This window comes from Thalassophryne amazonica, chromosome 9, assembly GCF_902500255.1.
Source record: "Thalassophryne amazonica chromosome 9, fThaAma1.1, whole genome shotgun sequence".
Classification (NCBI taxonomy): Eukaryota; Metazoa; Chordata; class Actinopteri; order Batrachoidiformes; family Batrachoididae; genus Thalassophryne; species Thalassophryne amazonica.
The window spans coordinates 76,509,485-76,525,402 of NC_047111.1; the positions used below are offsets into that span (position 1 = coordinate 76,509,485).

Genomic DNA, 15,918 nt, shown 5'->3' on the forward strand with positions numbered 1-15,918 from the left:
CGCTGAATTTAATCACTTAATCACCTGTCATTACCTTGAAAAAATGTACAACAGCAACTGGTGAATTGCCATTTTAATGGCAATCTAAGAAGTGAGAGGTTTTCTGGCTAGGAAAGGGTTCTGCACACAAAACATCCAAGTGGGAACATTGGTCATCCACCACAGCTCCCTGGGGTGATGCATTTAAGTGGGTCCTGTATAGGCTTGGGTATTGAGAACCGTTTTTTTTTTTTTGTTGTTTTTTTTGAGAATCATTGAGAAATTATTCGATCCACCGACACCATTAGCCTTTTTGCTTAATTTCCTTATCGGTCCTTCAGAGCGGCCACTGTTTTTGAGGGTGTTTATCGGGAAAATGATAATTTCTCTACATTGATTGCAGACCCTGTAGCGGGTCTGTAATCAATCGTTTCTGTAACACCTCCACTTTGAAGCTTCAACCAACAAAGAAGTGCTCCGATCGTTGCTTTGTTGTCTGGGGAAGGATACAGAAATATTTCTGCTGCCTTAAGCGTGCCAATGAGCACAGTAGCCTTCATCATCCATAAATGGAAGCAGTTCAGAGCAATTAGAACTATTCCTAGAGCTGGCTGCCCATATAAATTGAGCAGTCAGGGAGAAGGGCCTTAGTCAGGGAGGTGACCAAGAACCTGATGGTCACGCTGTGAGTCCAGCATTCCTCTGTAGAGAGAGGAGAACTTTCCAGAAGGACAACCATCTCTGCAGCAATCCACCAATCAGGCCTGCATGGCACAGTGACCAGATGGAAGCCACTCCTTAATTAAAAGGCACATGGTAGCCCACCTGGAGTTTGCCAACAGACCCCTGAAGGACTCTCAGACCATGAGAAACAAAATTCTCTGGTCTGGTGAGACAAAGATCAAAGAACTCTTTGGTGTGAATGCCAGGCGTCATGTTTGGAGGAAACCAGGCACCATCCCTACAGTGAAGCATGGTGGTGGCAGCATCATGCTGTGGGGATGTTTTTCAGTGGCAGGAACTGAGAGACTAGTCAGGATTGAGGGAAAGATGAATGCACCAATGTACAGAGACATCCTAGCTAGCAAAGCAAAGGCTGTGAATACTTATGTACATGAACGCGCCGTCCAAAAGCTCTGATTGCCAGTCAGAGACTTTACCACTGAGCTATGGAGCTGTTCTTTGAAAGCTGCAGCAATCTGCCACATATCAGGAAGGACATGGAAGTATTACAAAAAAAAATTAAATCACACACCATGTAAAAACACCACATTTATCAAGCGGGCAATACAAATATGATCCATCTGTTTCTCTGGTGATGACCCATGGTCACAGACATACAGTCATGAAATGACATGAATGAGAAGCAGTTCGCTCATCTCATTCATGTCCACATCTGCTGGCGCGTCTCCAACCGGCCACCAACCATGTCTTGTGGACGATGTGCCACATGACACCGCGTGATGTGCCACATGACACCGCGTCATGTGGAACAGAGCTCACGTGGGTGAGGTGACAGTGAGATCGCCTGCTGCGTGTTCTGATTTGACGCTCCGTTTTATGTCCACTTGAGAACAGCAAACAGACACACACGCGTCACAGTGGGCAGTTGTTTGTCCATGTCCATCTAAACACAATACGTGGTGTCCAGCTGGACTGTCCAGATCCACAGATTTCCACAGCCGCTTCAGTGGGAGGACACACCTCCTGTCATCTCAGCGCACACACCAAAGCCACACTCGTGTGGGACTTAGGCACATTTCTCTGTGAGTACGAAAGTGATTGTCTGCAATCTGTTGTCGTGCCAAGAGTGGGACTGGCCACACATTTTGTAAGTGCCATGTGAGCGGTGTTAGATGTTTGTGCGTGTCACCTGGAATTTAGCCGGCACCTGAGGGTGCGATGGGTTCACATAGCGCACACTTTGTCTTTCAGGCACTTGTGTGCGTAAATAGTTGTAGCAACAGGTGTACAAGGCGTTGGAGGCAGAGACGACATTACACGGTTTGCACACGATTCCTGCATCATGCGCAGTAAGTGTGCACTTCGTCCAAACTTCACACTATGTGTGAAGGGGCCCTAAGGCAGCTCCTGTAACTCAGCCCAAAGACGATTTCCATAATTTGGACCCCAACTAGCATCCTTTGTCTCTTACAAAAGCCACTGTCTGCTCTTTTTCCCTCTGAAGTCTTATATCTGACATAAGCCTGGTTCACTTTCCCTGACTGTGTGGAGGCTCAAGAATGAGGATTTTGGAGATAAACATCTAATTTAAGTTTTGAAGGTTTTTGTTTTGGGGGCACAGGGGTGGGGAGCAATCTGTGTCTGTGTAAGTGAGAGCACAAACTGTGGTGGACCTGAGATACAGTTTGTTTTCATCCAACTTTGCTGAAAAAGATCAAAATTTTCAGATTTTGCTCATGCATGTCATGGATGGGCTCATGCTCCCAAAGGACATCCCAAACCAGTAAAAAACAAACAAACAAACAAACAACATTACTTGTGGTTCATTCTGTGCTACCACTTCATTTCCACATTGTAATTTTACCCAAAATGAATAATTTTCTATGCATGAATTCCAGTCACTGATATATAAAATATGACAATTTTACTTGGAGAAGTGAAACAGACAAAACTATTTTTCTTTATCTCAGTTCTTTGAGGGAAAGGAGTTGCGTCTGAAGCAAGAGTACTTTGTGGTGTCTGCCACCCTGCAAGACATTATCCGCCGTTTCAAAGTCTCTAAGTTTGGCTCCAGGGAGATTGCCCGTACAGACTTCAGCAAACTGCCAGACAAGGTAAAGAGAAGAACTCAGCAAAGTACTTTGGGTTGAAATTGAAATGATTTCCCCCTGATGTTCTCCCTGTGCCTTAGTTAAATTGCCTCTTCAGGCATGTTGAACAGCTTGTAGGTGGTTTTTATTCCAAGTTATGGTGATAAAAAGAACAGTATCTGCACATGATTTCATGGCATATTTTAATATGGAACTCTCCTATTAGGTTGCAATCCAGCTGAATGACACCCACCCCGCTTTGGCCATTCCAGAGCTGATGAGGGTTCTGGTGGATGTGGAGAAACTGGAATGGGATATGGTGAGAAGACCAGCTGCTACTTTGTTGTGTTTTTGGTTAATTTCCACCAATAATGCACACAGGTGATCCTAGTAGTATGAAAACATTAACATCACTTCCATCAGATCCCAAGTTTTAGTCATATTTAAATAATTTGAAGTGCTTATAAAGTCTGTTTAGAATAGCTACATTAAACAGGCATACCGAACAGAAGCGTATTTCAGATTTAAAAGTGCAATGAAGAGCTTTTTAAACATTAATATGGCAACCAAAATGGAAGCAATTTGGTAATCTCAGTTTTGTAACTTCCAAAAGCTGTATTCAATTGATGAACTCAGAAACAATATAGATGCCCCCAGTAACATACAGGAACTTCGTTGTCTTTTCAAGAAACACAGAAATAATTTTTTTTTTTTTTTTTTGCACTAGCTATATAAAATATACTGCAACCAATAGTGGGCATAGGTAACTGAAAAGTTAGCTTTGATAACCATTAATTTGCTAACTGGAAAAGTTAACTTTTATAACGCTAAACCGATAAAAAAGTTACCGTTAACTGCTAACTTTTAGTATTGACTTGGTCGCGGCTGTTGGCTACTGATAAGCCAGTTTCAAGTTTAAGCGCCACAGGGGCTGCTGGGTAAATTCAAAAGTTAAGTCACATAACTCATGCATTCCCAGGATCACAAACACAAAACAAATGCTTGCTTGTAACTAATAAGTAATGTAACTAAAAAAGGTAACTAGTAATCTAACTTGGTTACTCTTAAGATTGAGTAATCAGCAAAGTAACTAATCTGAGTACTCAATCTTAAAATTAACCAAGTCAGATTACTAATTACTTTATTAGTTCCATTCAGCAGCTGCCAATAAGTTGTCTGCAGCTGCCAATGAAGTAACTAAAGTAACTGTCAAATGTAAGTAATAAAGTAACTTTTCAAAGTTACTGTGACAACAGTGCTGAACACAGTAAATTGAACAACTGCTTCAGTAAATTATTCTTATTTTCATGACAAAGTTAGTTATGCAAAGCTCCAAATACTGAGTATGCCATTTGCTTCATGGAATGATTCAGTATTTGTAATAATGATGATCATAATAATAGAAAATGAATCAGTTGCCTCAGAAAATTACTGCCATTTTGAAATACTAAATGAATTAATTGCCTCAGAATGTAATTCAAGATTTTGAACCATTGAAGGTACAGACTCCTTAAAAAAAAGTTGTTCTGAAAAGCTGACAATTGCTTCTGAGAATTATTCTGTTTTAGACAATAAATGACTGCTGATATGAAGGAAATGATAGATAATGAGGAATTCAGGAAGTTGTTCCGTCTTTCCAGTTGCTATAAGAATAATAAAAATAATAAGTTACAATGACGAAAGCTAGAAAAAAGTCATTGTTTCATAATGCTTGTCAGTGTGACGGCGACATTTAGCAAACAGTGTCGGGGAAATAAACCTCCCTGCTCCTTTCAGTGTGATATTTAAAGGTGACTTTGTGCTGTCTATAGGCCTGGGACATCTGTGTGCGCACTTGTGCCTACACAAATCACACGGTGCTTCCTGAAGCTTTGGAGCGGTGGCCTGTTGACCTGTTTGCTCACCTGCTGCCTCGTCACTTGGAAATTGTCTATGAGATCAACCGGCGCCACCTGGAGGTGAGCAGCACTCACTGCAGCGCAGTGTCCTTTCTAGAGCTTGCTGCATAAAACATGTGATTTTGAGACTTTATTTCAAACCAAAAAGTGCAGGACACATGCATAGGCTTTGGAAAAGCCGGGTTTAATGCCTAAAATGTCAATAAGTGATTTGTTTTATAACTTTGTTTTAAATCTTGCAGAAAGTTGCTGCTAAATTCCCTAATGATAATGATCGCTTGCGGAGAATGTCCCTCATTGAGGAAGGTGGACAGAAGAGGATCAATATGGCCCACCTGTGCATTGTAGGTTCTCATGCTGTCAACGGCGTGGCCCAGATCCACTCTGACATCCTTAAAGACACTGTGTAAGTCGTTAACACTAAACACCAAACTGCCTGTAGTCCTGAGTAGCCGTAAAACACATCCTCTCTGTGTGTGTGTGCGTGTGTGTTGTATGTCGCCTTGCTTTCATAAATCCTCAGACTTGTGGCCTGATTTCACAGCCTGCTGCCTCAGCCTCGTGTGCCCTGACAGATGTGATGCTCTGTTTGCAGTTTCAAGGACTTCTATGAAATGGAGCCACATAAGTTCCAGAATAAAACCAACGGCATCACACCTCGCCGCTGGCTGGTTATGTGCAACCCGGGCCTGGCTGAGGTCATTGCTGAGGTCAGCTACATTCTGAACAGACGCAGTGTGCCTCACACTCAGCACGACCTGTCAACTGACCATGCCAATCCCCCTCAAAAAAAAAAAAAAAAAAAAAAATAAAAAATCACTCATGCAGCACTGTGTTGTGTCCATATAGTGGACGTTAAGCCATATAGCAAGAACTAGACCCTTCGGATACAGATTTTTGGTCGACCGATACTGATACCGAGATTAGGAAGTCAAAATTTACAGTACTGATATATTTACCAATGTACACATGAATAATGATAGTGATTCCTAAATATTCATAATCAAAGCCTCATGACATAGAGGGCTAAGTGAGGCTTGATGTTTTACAATAAATAGCTAACAACCAACCAGTGTATGTCATGCTATCATCACACTGCCTTGACTCAGCTGTCACTCCCCGTGTTGCATCATTAAGCATTTGCATAAAATACACCTCTCATCTATGTTGGCCTTGCCTCGCCACTTGTCTCTTGTCACTGTAAAATACCGACATTAATTGAAAATGAATGGCAGCTGGTCGCTTTGCCTCTGCCTCTTGTAGCCAATGTGTCTGAATGGTGATTAGAGTCCCAGCCATGCTTGACAGTATTGTATACAATGCCAGTGGAGCACCCTCTGCTGAACAAACTATGTAGTGATACACTTTTCAACAGTAAAAGTGTTTTCTGCATTGTTTAGTTGATAAAATAAACGCATATTGGCAACAGTAATGCCAAAACCGATATGTTCATGAAAGGGTCATATCGGCTGATATTATCGGCCGATTGATAAATTGTTCAGACTCTATCAGGAGCTGTTGGTTGTCTTAAATGACTTGAATAATACAGTTTATATAGGCTTTAATGGAACACTTTGTCAGACAAACTGGAGAGGCCTGGGTGGCCATCAGACCTAGGCACTTTGTAAATGAAAGAATTTCCATCATCCGTCTTGCACATAGGTGGGCAATAGTGTGTCATACTGTGCAATGCAGGTTTTCCTTGATCTGGATCACCTCAGCAGGATCAAGACTTTAAACTCTGAAGGGAGGAGCTCATCAGTTAAACCACCTGCTGAGGTGATTGGTTGAACCATCCAGCAGGTGGCAGTGTTCAGCAGAGGACAGATAAATCTATTGGATATTACCAAAACAAAAAGGTATTTTTTGGATTGATATGGTGCAACAAAATTGTGATTCAAGACAAAAATACTCTGACAATTTCAAGAGTCTTGAAAATGTCTTAATGCCTGTTTTGACATGTGACCTACATGAAATGGCATTTCAAGATGATACCAATACAAAAATGTAGAGGGTTGTGTACTGTAGGAAATAAAGGCCTTTTTATGTTATAAAGTATCAGTGAATCCGAAGCACAAATGTATTTATTTATTTATCTATTTATTTATTCTTGTAAAATAGAGAATTGGCGAGGACTTTATCCGTGACCTCGACCAGCTGAGAAGTCTGACCAGGTTTGTGAATGATGAAGCCTTCATCCGTGACATTGCTAAAGTGAAGCAGGTAAACAAACTACTGGTTTGTTTTATGTCTTGATGTTTTATGATATCACATGCATAAATGCTTTTATTACAGCTGTTCAGACTCAGAAAGCTTCACAGGCACATAGAGTGCATCCGGAAAGTATCACAGCGCTTCAGTTTTTCCACTTTTTCTTGTTATATTAAAGCCATATTCCAAAGTGGATGAATGTGGAATTACAACCTTTTCAGTACACTGAGCATCATATACAGGATCTGAAATATGAGATAGATCTGGACAATCATTTCTATTCCTTCATAGATAGTAACTGTCAGCATTACACAGAGGAACAATACAATAACTACATTTCAAGTGACGGGAAATTGTCAATAATCCACTTTAATAGCAGGAATCTTTACAAAAATTTTGGGAGTATCAAAGACTATTTTAAACAATTTTGTCAACCATTCAGTATAATTGCCATAACAGAAACATGGCTTACAGAGGGTGATGACACAAACTATGAGCTGGAGGGTTATGAATTTAATCATCTGAATAGACGAAATAGAGGAGGAGGAGTGGCTTTGTATGTTGACAAAAGGATTAACTACAAAATTAAAGATCAAATGACTGTGGCTGTGGAAAATCTTTTGGAATCCATCACAATTGAAATAGGTATGGAAAAAGGCAAAAATATAATTAGCTATAGCTATATAATTAGCTGCATATACGAGGTCTGTCAATAAAGCAACGGTCCTTTTTATTTTTTTCAAAAACTATATGGATTTCATTCATATGTTTTTACGTCAGACATGCTTGAACCCTCGTGCGCATGCGTGAGTTTTTCCACGCCTGTCGGTGACGTCATTCGCCTGTGAGCACTCCTTGTGGGAGGAGTCGTCCAGCCCCTCGTCGGAATTCCTTTGTCTGAGAAGTTGCTGAGAGACTGGCGCGTTGTTTGATCAAAATTTTTTCTAAACCTGTGAGACACATCGAAGTGGACACGGTTCGAAAAATTAAGCTGGTTTTCAGTGAAACTTTTAACGGCTGATGAGAGATTTTGAGGTGATTCTGTCGCTTTAAGGACTTCCCACGGTGCGAGACGTCGCTCAGCGCTCTCAGCCGCCGTCGTCAGCCTGTTCAAGCTGAAAACTTCCACATTTCAGGCTCTATTGATCCAGGACGTCGTGAGAGAACAGAGAAGTTTCAGAAGAAGTCGGTTTCAGCATTTTATCCGAATATTCCACTGTTAAAGGAGATTTTTTTAATGAAAGACGTGCGGACGGGTCCGCGCGTCGGGACGCAGCCGACGCGGTGCGGCGGCACAGGAAAAACACCTCCGTGTTGATAACCATTTGTAAAATCCAGGCGGCTTTTGATGGCTTTCAGTGGAGTGAGTATATGAGAAATTGTTTAACAGCAGGACATGTTCCAACTTGTCCTTAAGGCTTTCAACAGAGGTGTTTTTCCTGTGGCTGAGAGCGCTGAGCGACGTCTCGCACCGTGGGAAGTCCTTAAAGCGACAGAATCACCTCAAAATCTCTCATCAGCCGTTAAAAGTTTCACTGAAAACCAGCTTAATTTTTCGAACCGTGTCCACTTCGATGTGTCTCACAGGTTTAGAAAAAATTTTGATCAAACAACGCGCCAGTCTCTGAGCAACTTCTCAGACAAAGGAATTCCGACGAGGGGCTGGACGACTCCTCCCACAAGGAGTGCTCACAGGTGAATGACGTCACCGACAGGCGTGGAAAAACTCACGCATGCGCACGAGGGTTCAAGCATGTCTGATGTAAAAACATATGAATGAAATCCATATAGTTTTTGAAAAAAATAAAAAGGACCATTACTTTATTGACAGCCCTCGTATAGAGCTCCTGGCTCTAAGATTGAAGAATTTCAAAATTGGACAGAGAAATTGTTTTCACAGATGGGTAATAAGCAAGTATTTGTTTGTGGAGATATAAACATTGATCTCTTAAACCCGCATCAGCATATAGTAACTGAGGGTTTTAGTAACACTATGTACAGTCTAAATCTATATCCAAAAATGACTAGGCCTTCAAGAATCACTTCACATTCAACTACTCTCATTGATAATATATTTACAAATGATAGATACCAAAACACTAAGTGGCTTATTAATTAATGATATTAGTGACCATTTACCAATTTGTATAGTAACTGATTTGAAGTTTAATAAAAAATGTACTGAGAAAAAACAATATTGCAAGCGCCTGCAATCTGAAGAAGCTATCACATATTTCTCAACATATACGTACATATAACAAAAATTGTCCAATTATACAGTATAATAAAAATAACTATAAAGCTAACCCATGGATAACAAAAGGTCTTCAAAAGGCATGTAAAAAGAAAAACAGGCTATACAGAGAATTAATTAAAAGTAAATCAAGAGAGGCAGAGGTTAAATATAAGGACTATAAAAATAAACTAACTACTATTATGCGGAACTGTAAAAAATCATACTTTGGAAAAATACTAAACGATAATAAAAACAATATAAAGGAAACATGGAAAATATTGAATAGTATTATAGCAAATAAACCCAAATCAAATAATCAATCAATCAATCAATCAATCAATTTTAGTTATATAGCGCCAAATCACAACAAACAGTTGCCCCAAGGCGCTTTATAGTGTAAGGCAAGGCCATACAATAATTACGTAAAAACCCCAACGGTCAAAACGACCCCCTGTGAGCAAGCACTTGGCGACAGTGGGAAGGAAAAACTCCCTTTTAACAGGAAGAAACCTCCAGCAGAACCAGGCTCAGGGAGGGGCAGTCTTCTGCTGGGACTGGTTGGGGCTGAGGAAGAGAACCAGGAAAAAGACATGCTGTGGAGGGGAGCGGAGATCAATTCAATTCAATTCAATTCAATTCAATTTTATTTATATAGCGCCAAATCACAACAAACAGTTGCCCCAAGGCGCTTTATATTGTAAGGCAAGGCCATACAATAATTACGTAAAAACCCCAATGGTCAAAACGACCCCCTGTGAGCAAGCACTTGGCGACAGTGGGAAGGAAAAAACTCCCTTTTAACAGGAAGAAACCTCCAGCAGAACCAGGCTCAGGGAGGGGCAGTCTTCTGCTGGGACTGGTTGGGGCTGAGGGAGAGAACCAGGAAAAAGACATGCTGTGGAGGGGAGCAGAGATCAATCACTAATGATTAAATGCAGAGTGGTGCATACAGAGCAAAAAGAGAAAGAAACACTCAGTGCATTATGGGAACCCCCCAGCAGTCTAAGTCTATAGCAGCATAACTAAGGGATGGTTCAGGGTCACCTGATCCAGCCCTAACTATAAGCTTTAGCAAAAAGGAAAGTTTTAAGCCTAATCTTAAAAGTAGAGAGGGTGTCTGTCTCCCTGATCCAAATTGGGAGCTGGTTCCACAGGAGAGGAGCCTGAAAGCTGAAGGCTCTGCCTCCCATTCTACTCTTACAAACCCTAGGAACTACAAGTAAGCCTGCAGTCTGAGAGCGAAGTGCTCTATTGGGGTGATATGGTACTATGAGGTCCCTAAGATAAGAAGGGACCTGATTATTCAAAACCTTATAAGTAAGAAGAAGAATTATAAATTCTACTCTAGAATTAACAGGAAGCCAATGAAGAGAGGCCAATATGGGTGAGATATGCTCTCTACTTCTAGTCCCCGTCAGTACTCTAGCAGCAGCATTTTGAATTAACTGAAGGCTTTTAAGGGAACTTTTAGGACAACCTGATAATAATGAATTACAATAGTCCATCCTAGAGGAAATAAATGCATGAATTAGTTTTTCAGCATCACTCTGAGACAAGACCTTTCTAATTTTAGAGATTTCTCACAGTATTACTAGAGGTCAGGGTAATGCCATCCAGAGTAAGGATCTGGTTAGACACCATGTTTCTAAGATTTGTGGGGCCAAGTACAATAACTTCAGTTTTATCTGAGTTTAAAAGCAGGAAATTAGAGGTCATCCATGTCCTTATGTCTGTAAGACAATCCTGCAGTTTAGCTAATTGGTGTGTGTCCTCTGGCTTCATGGATAGATAAAGCTGGGTATCATCTGCGTAACAATGAAAATTTAAGCAATGCCGTCTAATAATACTGCCTAAGGGAAGCATGTATAAAGTGAATAAAATTGGTCCTAGCACAGAACCTTGTGGAACTCCATAATTAACCTTAGTCTGTGAAGAAGATTCCCCATTTACATGAACAAATTGTAATCTATTAGATAAATATGATTCAAACCACCGCAGCGCAGTGCCTTTAATACCTATGGCATGCTCTATTCTCTGTAATAAAATTTTATGGTCAACAGTATCAAAAGCAGCACTGAGGTCTAACAGAACAAGCACAGAGATGAGTCCACTGTCCGAGGCCATAAGAAGATCATTTGTAACCTTCACTAATGCTGTTTCTGTACTATGATGAATTCTAAAACCTGACTGAAACTCTTCAAATAGACCATTCCTCTGCAGATGATCAGTTAGCTGTTTTACAACTACCCTTTCAAGAATTTTTGAGAGAAAAGGAAGGTTGGAGATTGGCCTATAATTAGCTAAGATAGCTGGGTCAAGTGATGACTTTTTAAGTAATGGTTTAATTACTGCCACCTTAAAAGCCTGTGGTACATAGCCAACTAATAAAGATAGATTGATCATATTTAAGATCGAAGCATTAAATAATGGTAGGGCTTCCTTGAGCAGCCTGGTAGGAATCGGGTCTAATAGACATGTTGATGGTTTGGATGAAGTAACTAATGAAAATAACTCAGACAGAACAATCTGAGAGAAAGAGTCTAACCAAATACCGGCATCACTGAAAGCAGCCAAAGATAATGATACGTCTTTGGGATGGTTATGAGTAATTTTTTCTCTAATAGTTAAAATTTTATTAGCAAAGAAAGTCATGAAGTCATTACTAGTTAAAGTTAAAGGAATACTCGGCTCAATAGAGCTCTGACTCTTTGTCAGCCTGGCTACAGTGCTGAAACGAAACCTGGGGTTGTTCTTATTTTCTTCAATTAGTGATGAGTAGTAAGATGTCCTAGCTTTACAGAGGGCTTTTTTTATAGAGCAACAGACTCTTTTTCCAGGCTAAGTGAAGATCTTCTAAATTAGTGAGATGCCATTTCCTCTCCAACTTACGGGTTATCTGCTTTAAGCTATGAGTTTGTGAGTTATACCACGGAGTCAGGCACTTCTGATTTAAAGCTCTCTTTTTCAGAGGAGCTACAGCATCCAAAGTTGTCTTCAATGAGGATGTTAAACTATTGACGAGATACTCTATCTCACTTACAGAGTTTAGGTAGCTACTCTGCACTGTGTTGGTATATGGCATTAGAGAACATAAAGAAGGAATCATATCCTTAAACCTAGCGCTTTCTGAAAGACTTCTAGTGTAATGAAACTTATTCCCCACTGCTGGGTAGTCCATCAGAGTAAATGTAAATGTTATTAAGAAATGATCAGACAGAAGGGAGTTTTCAGGGAATACTGTTAAGTCTTCAATTTCCATATCATAAGTCAGAACAAGATCTAAGATATGATTAAAGTGGTGGGTGGACTCATTTACATTTTGAGCAAAGCCATTTGAGTCTAATAATAGATTAAATGCAGTGTTGAGGCTGTCATTCTCAGCATCTGTGTGGATGTTAAAATCGCCCACTATAATTATCCTATCTGAGCTAAGCACTAAGTCAGACAAAAGGTCTGACAATTCACAGAGAAACTCACAGTAACGACCAGGTGGACGATAGATAATAACAAATAAAACTGTTTTTTGGGACTTCCAATTTGGATGGACAAGACTAAGAGTCAAGCTTTCAAATGAATTAAAGCTCTGTCTGGGTTTCTGATTAATTAATAAGCTGAAATGGAAGATTGCTGCTAATCCTCCGCCTCGGCCCGTGCTACGAGCATTCAGGCAGTTAGTGTGACTCGGGGGTGTTGACTCATTTAAACTAACATATTCATCCTGCTGTAACCAGGTTTCTGTAAGGCAGAATAAATCAATATGTTGATCAATTATTATATCATTTACTAACAGGGACTTAGAAGAGAGAGACCTAATGTTTAATAGACCACATTTAACTGTTTTTGTCTGTGGTGCAGTTGAAGGTGCTATATTATTTTTTCTTTTTGAATTTTTATGCTTAAATAGATTTTTGCTGGTTATTGGTGGTCTGGGAGCAGGCACCGTCTCTACGGGGATGGGGTAATGAGGGGATGGCAGGGGGAGAGAAGCTGCAGAGAGGTGTGTAAGACTACAACTCTGCTTCCTGGTCCCAACCCTGGATAGTCACGGTTTGGAGGATTTAAGAAAATTGGCCAGATTTCTAGAAATGAGAGCTGCTCCATCCAAAGTGGGATGGATGCCGTCTCTCCTAACAAGACCAGGTTTTCCCCAGAAGCTTTGCCAATTATCTATGAAGCCCACCTCATTTTTTGGACACCACTATCCAACATACTTTACTTATGACAACAAAGATGAATATAACATGAGCCAAGTAGTGAATAGTTTCAATAAATTTTTTGCTAATGTTGGGCCAGATCTGGCAGCTGAAATCCCACACAGTACATGGGAAAATCAGCAATTAATCACCAGAAATCTGCACACAATGTTTCTCAGCCCAGTAGATGAAAGGGAAATTATTAACATAGTTAGTACATGTAAAAGTAAAAAGTCAACGGATCATAATGAGGTACATATGTCCTTAGTAAAGCGAATAATCACTGAAATCGCAAAACCATTATCATATATTTTTAACAAATCATTTCAAACTGGGATTGTTCCTAACAGTATGAAAGTGGCAAAAGTGATACCTTTATTCAAATCTGGCAGCAAGCATCTTTTTACTAACTACAGGCCTGTGTCTCTACTGTCACAATATTCATAGATACTGGAAAAACTTTACAACAGCAGCCTGGATAAATTTATAGATCGACACAACTTGCTTGATGAAAGTCAATATGGTTTTAGAGCAAAAAGGTCCACAACTCTGGCATTGCTCAATTCCATAGAAGAGATCAATAAACATGTGGACCAAAGGGTAATAGTTGCAGGTTTATTTATTGACTTAAGAAAGGCCTTTGATACAATTGATCACAATATATTATTTCAAAAGTTGGAACTATATGGGATCAGAGGAGTTGCTCTGAGTTGGATTAAAAGCTACTTACAAAACCGGAAGCAGAACTCGGGGAATACTGTTCTTCATGTCTGGACATCGTTTGTGGGCTTCCATAGGGTTCTGTGTTGGGCCCAAAATTATTTATTTTATACATTAATGATTTATGTAAAGTATCAGATATGGTTAAAACTGTGCTCTTTGCAGATGACACAAACCTGTTTTGCTCAGGGGAAAATCTGCAACAATTATTATATGATTTAGGAACAGAAATGATAAAGTTAGAGATGGTTTGATATTAACAAATTATCATTAAATTTGTCATGTTATTTGGAAATTATAAAAAAGACATACAAATTCAGTTAAATATACATGGGGTAAACATAGAACGTGTCAAAGAGAATAAGTTTTTAGGTGTCATTATTGATGAAAAAATTAATTGGAAAGCTCATATTCAGCATATTCAAATGAAGGTATCAAAAAGTATTGCAGTATTAAATAAAGTAAAGCATTCTTGATTGCAGAGCACTACATACTCTCTACTGTTCTTTGGTTGCACCCTACTTGACTTATTGCGGTGAAGTTTGGGGCAACAATTACAAAACTACATTGCAACCATTATTCTTCAAAAAAGAGCATTAAGGACAATTCATAATGCAAGTTATCGAGACCACACCAACCCACTGTTCATTAAATCTCAAATATTAAAACTTAATGATATGATTTTGTTCAAGACTGTTCAATTAATGCACAAAGTGAAAAATAAACAAGTGCCATTTAGAATTCAAGAATATTTTACTGAGAGAGAAAGAAAATATAATTTACGGGGCTACTATCATTTTAAAATTGCTGGCGCTTGGACGACCAGGAAAGGTTTTTGTCTCTCCATATGTGGCCCTAGATTATGGAATAACCTGATGGATGAACTCAAACGATGTCCAAATATCAATCAGTTTAAAAATCAATATAAAAAAAATGATGTTTTCAAGATATGTATCTAATGAAGTACGATGAGTTTTGTGTTGTCAGTTGTAATTGTGAACTTGTACAGTAACATTCATTTGTGTATGTGCATGTATGTATATGTATATATATGTATGTGTAGCGGCTGCACTCTGCATTGTGTTGTTATGAGTCCGCCCATTCGCTCCCCTCAGGATGCGAACTCACGATCCTCGGCATGGAAGTCGGACTTTTGAGCTGTTGGGAGTGAGGTTTACTAACTACATCTGCACAGCGACACCTGCTGGCCTCCGTTACATATATATGTATGTATGTATGTGTGTGTATATATGTGTGTGTGTGTGTAATTATGTATGTATGTGTAGGTGTATGTTGGTGTGCGTATACATGTATACTGTATATGTATGTAAATATGTATGTAGACGACACGGTGTTCACTTGATATGTTTATGATAATGGGATTTGAGTTTGTGTTGTTAAATGTGTTTCTAGCATGGCCCAAGCAGAGGGTCACCCTTTAGAGTCTGATCTGCTTGAGGTTTCTTCCTCAATACATCAGAGGGAGTTTTTACTTACCACTGTCGCCTGTGTGCTTGCTCTGGGGGTAGGTAATGTGTATATATGTATGTATGTATATATGGGGTGGGCGTTTATAAGCTTTGCTTCTGCTCACCCCCCTTTTTGGTCACACGTCACTGTGGAATTGTCTTGTAAATCAGTTTTTGTTATTGACGAGTTGTGTGCCAAATAAATAAGTTCAAGTTCAAATAATTATTTTCCTCAAAATTCTACACACAATTTCCAATAATGACAAATGTGAAAAAGGCTTTGTTTAGACTTTGCAAATATATTAAAAATAAAAAAAACTAAGAAATGACCTGTACATAAGTATTCACAGCCTTTGCCATGAAGCTCAAAATTGAGCTCAGGTGCATCCTGTTTCCATTGATCATCCTTCAGATGTTTCTACAGCTTAATTGGAGTCC

General features: G+C 39.6%; 1 protein-coding gene across 1 annotated transcript in view; it reads left to right on the forward strand.

Moving 5' to 3' along the window:
• The window catches only part of LOC117517429 (glycogen phosphorylase, muscle form), a 57,790-nt gene that overhangs the window by 20,782 nt on the left and 21,090 nt on the right, over positions 1-15,918 (forward strand). The window contains exons 8-13 of the mRNA XM_034178440.1: positions 2,634-2,777; positions 2,980-3,072; positions 4,565-4,711; positions 4,894-5,057; positions 5,247-5,361; positions 6,773-6,874. Of these exons, the coding sequence (XP_034034331.1) occupies positions 2,634-2,777; positions 2,980-3,072; positions 4,565-4,711; positions 4,894-5,057; positions 5,247-5,361; positions 6,773-6,874 (765 nt within the window). The remainder of the gene's footprint in view (positions 1-2,633; positions 2,778-2,979; positions 3,073-4,564; positions 4,712-4,893; positions 5,058-5,246; positions 5,362-6,772; positions 6,875-15,918) is intronic.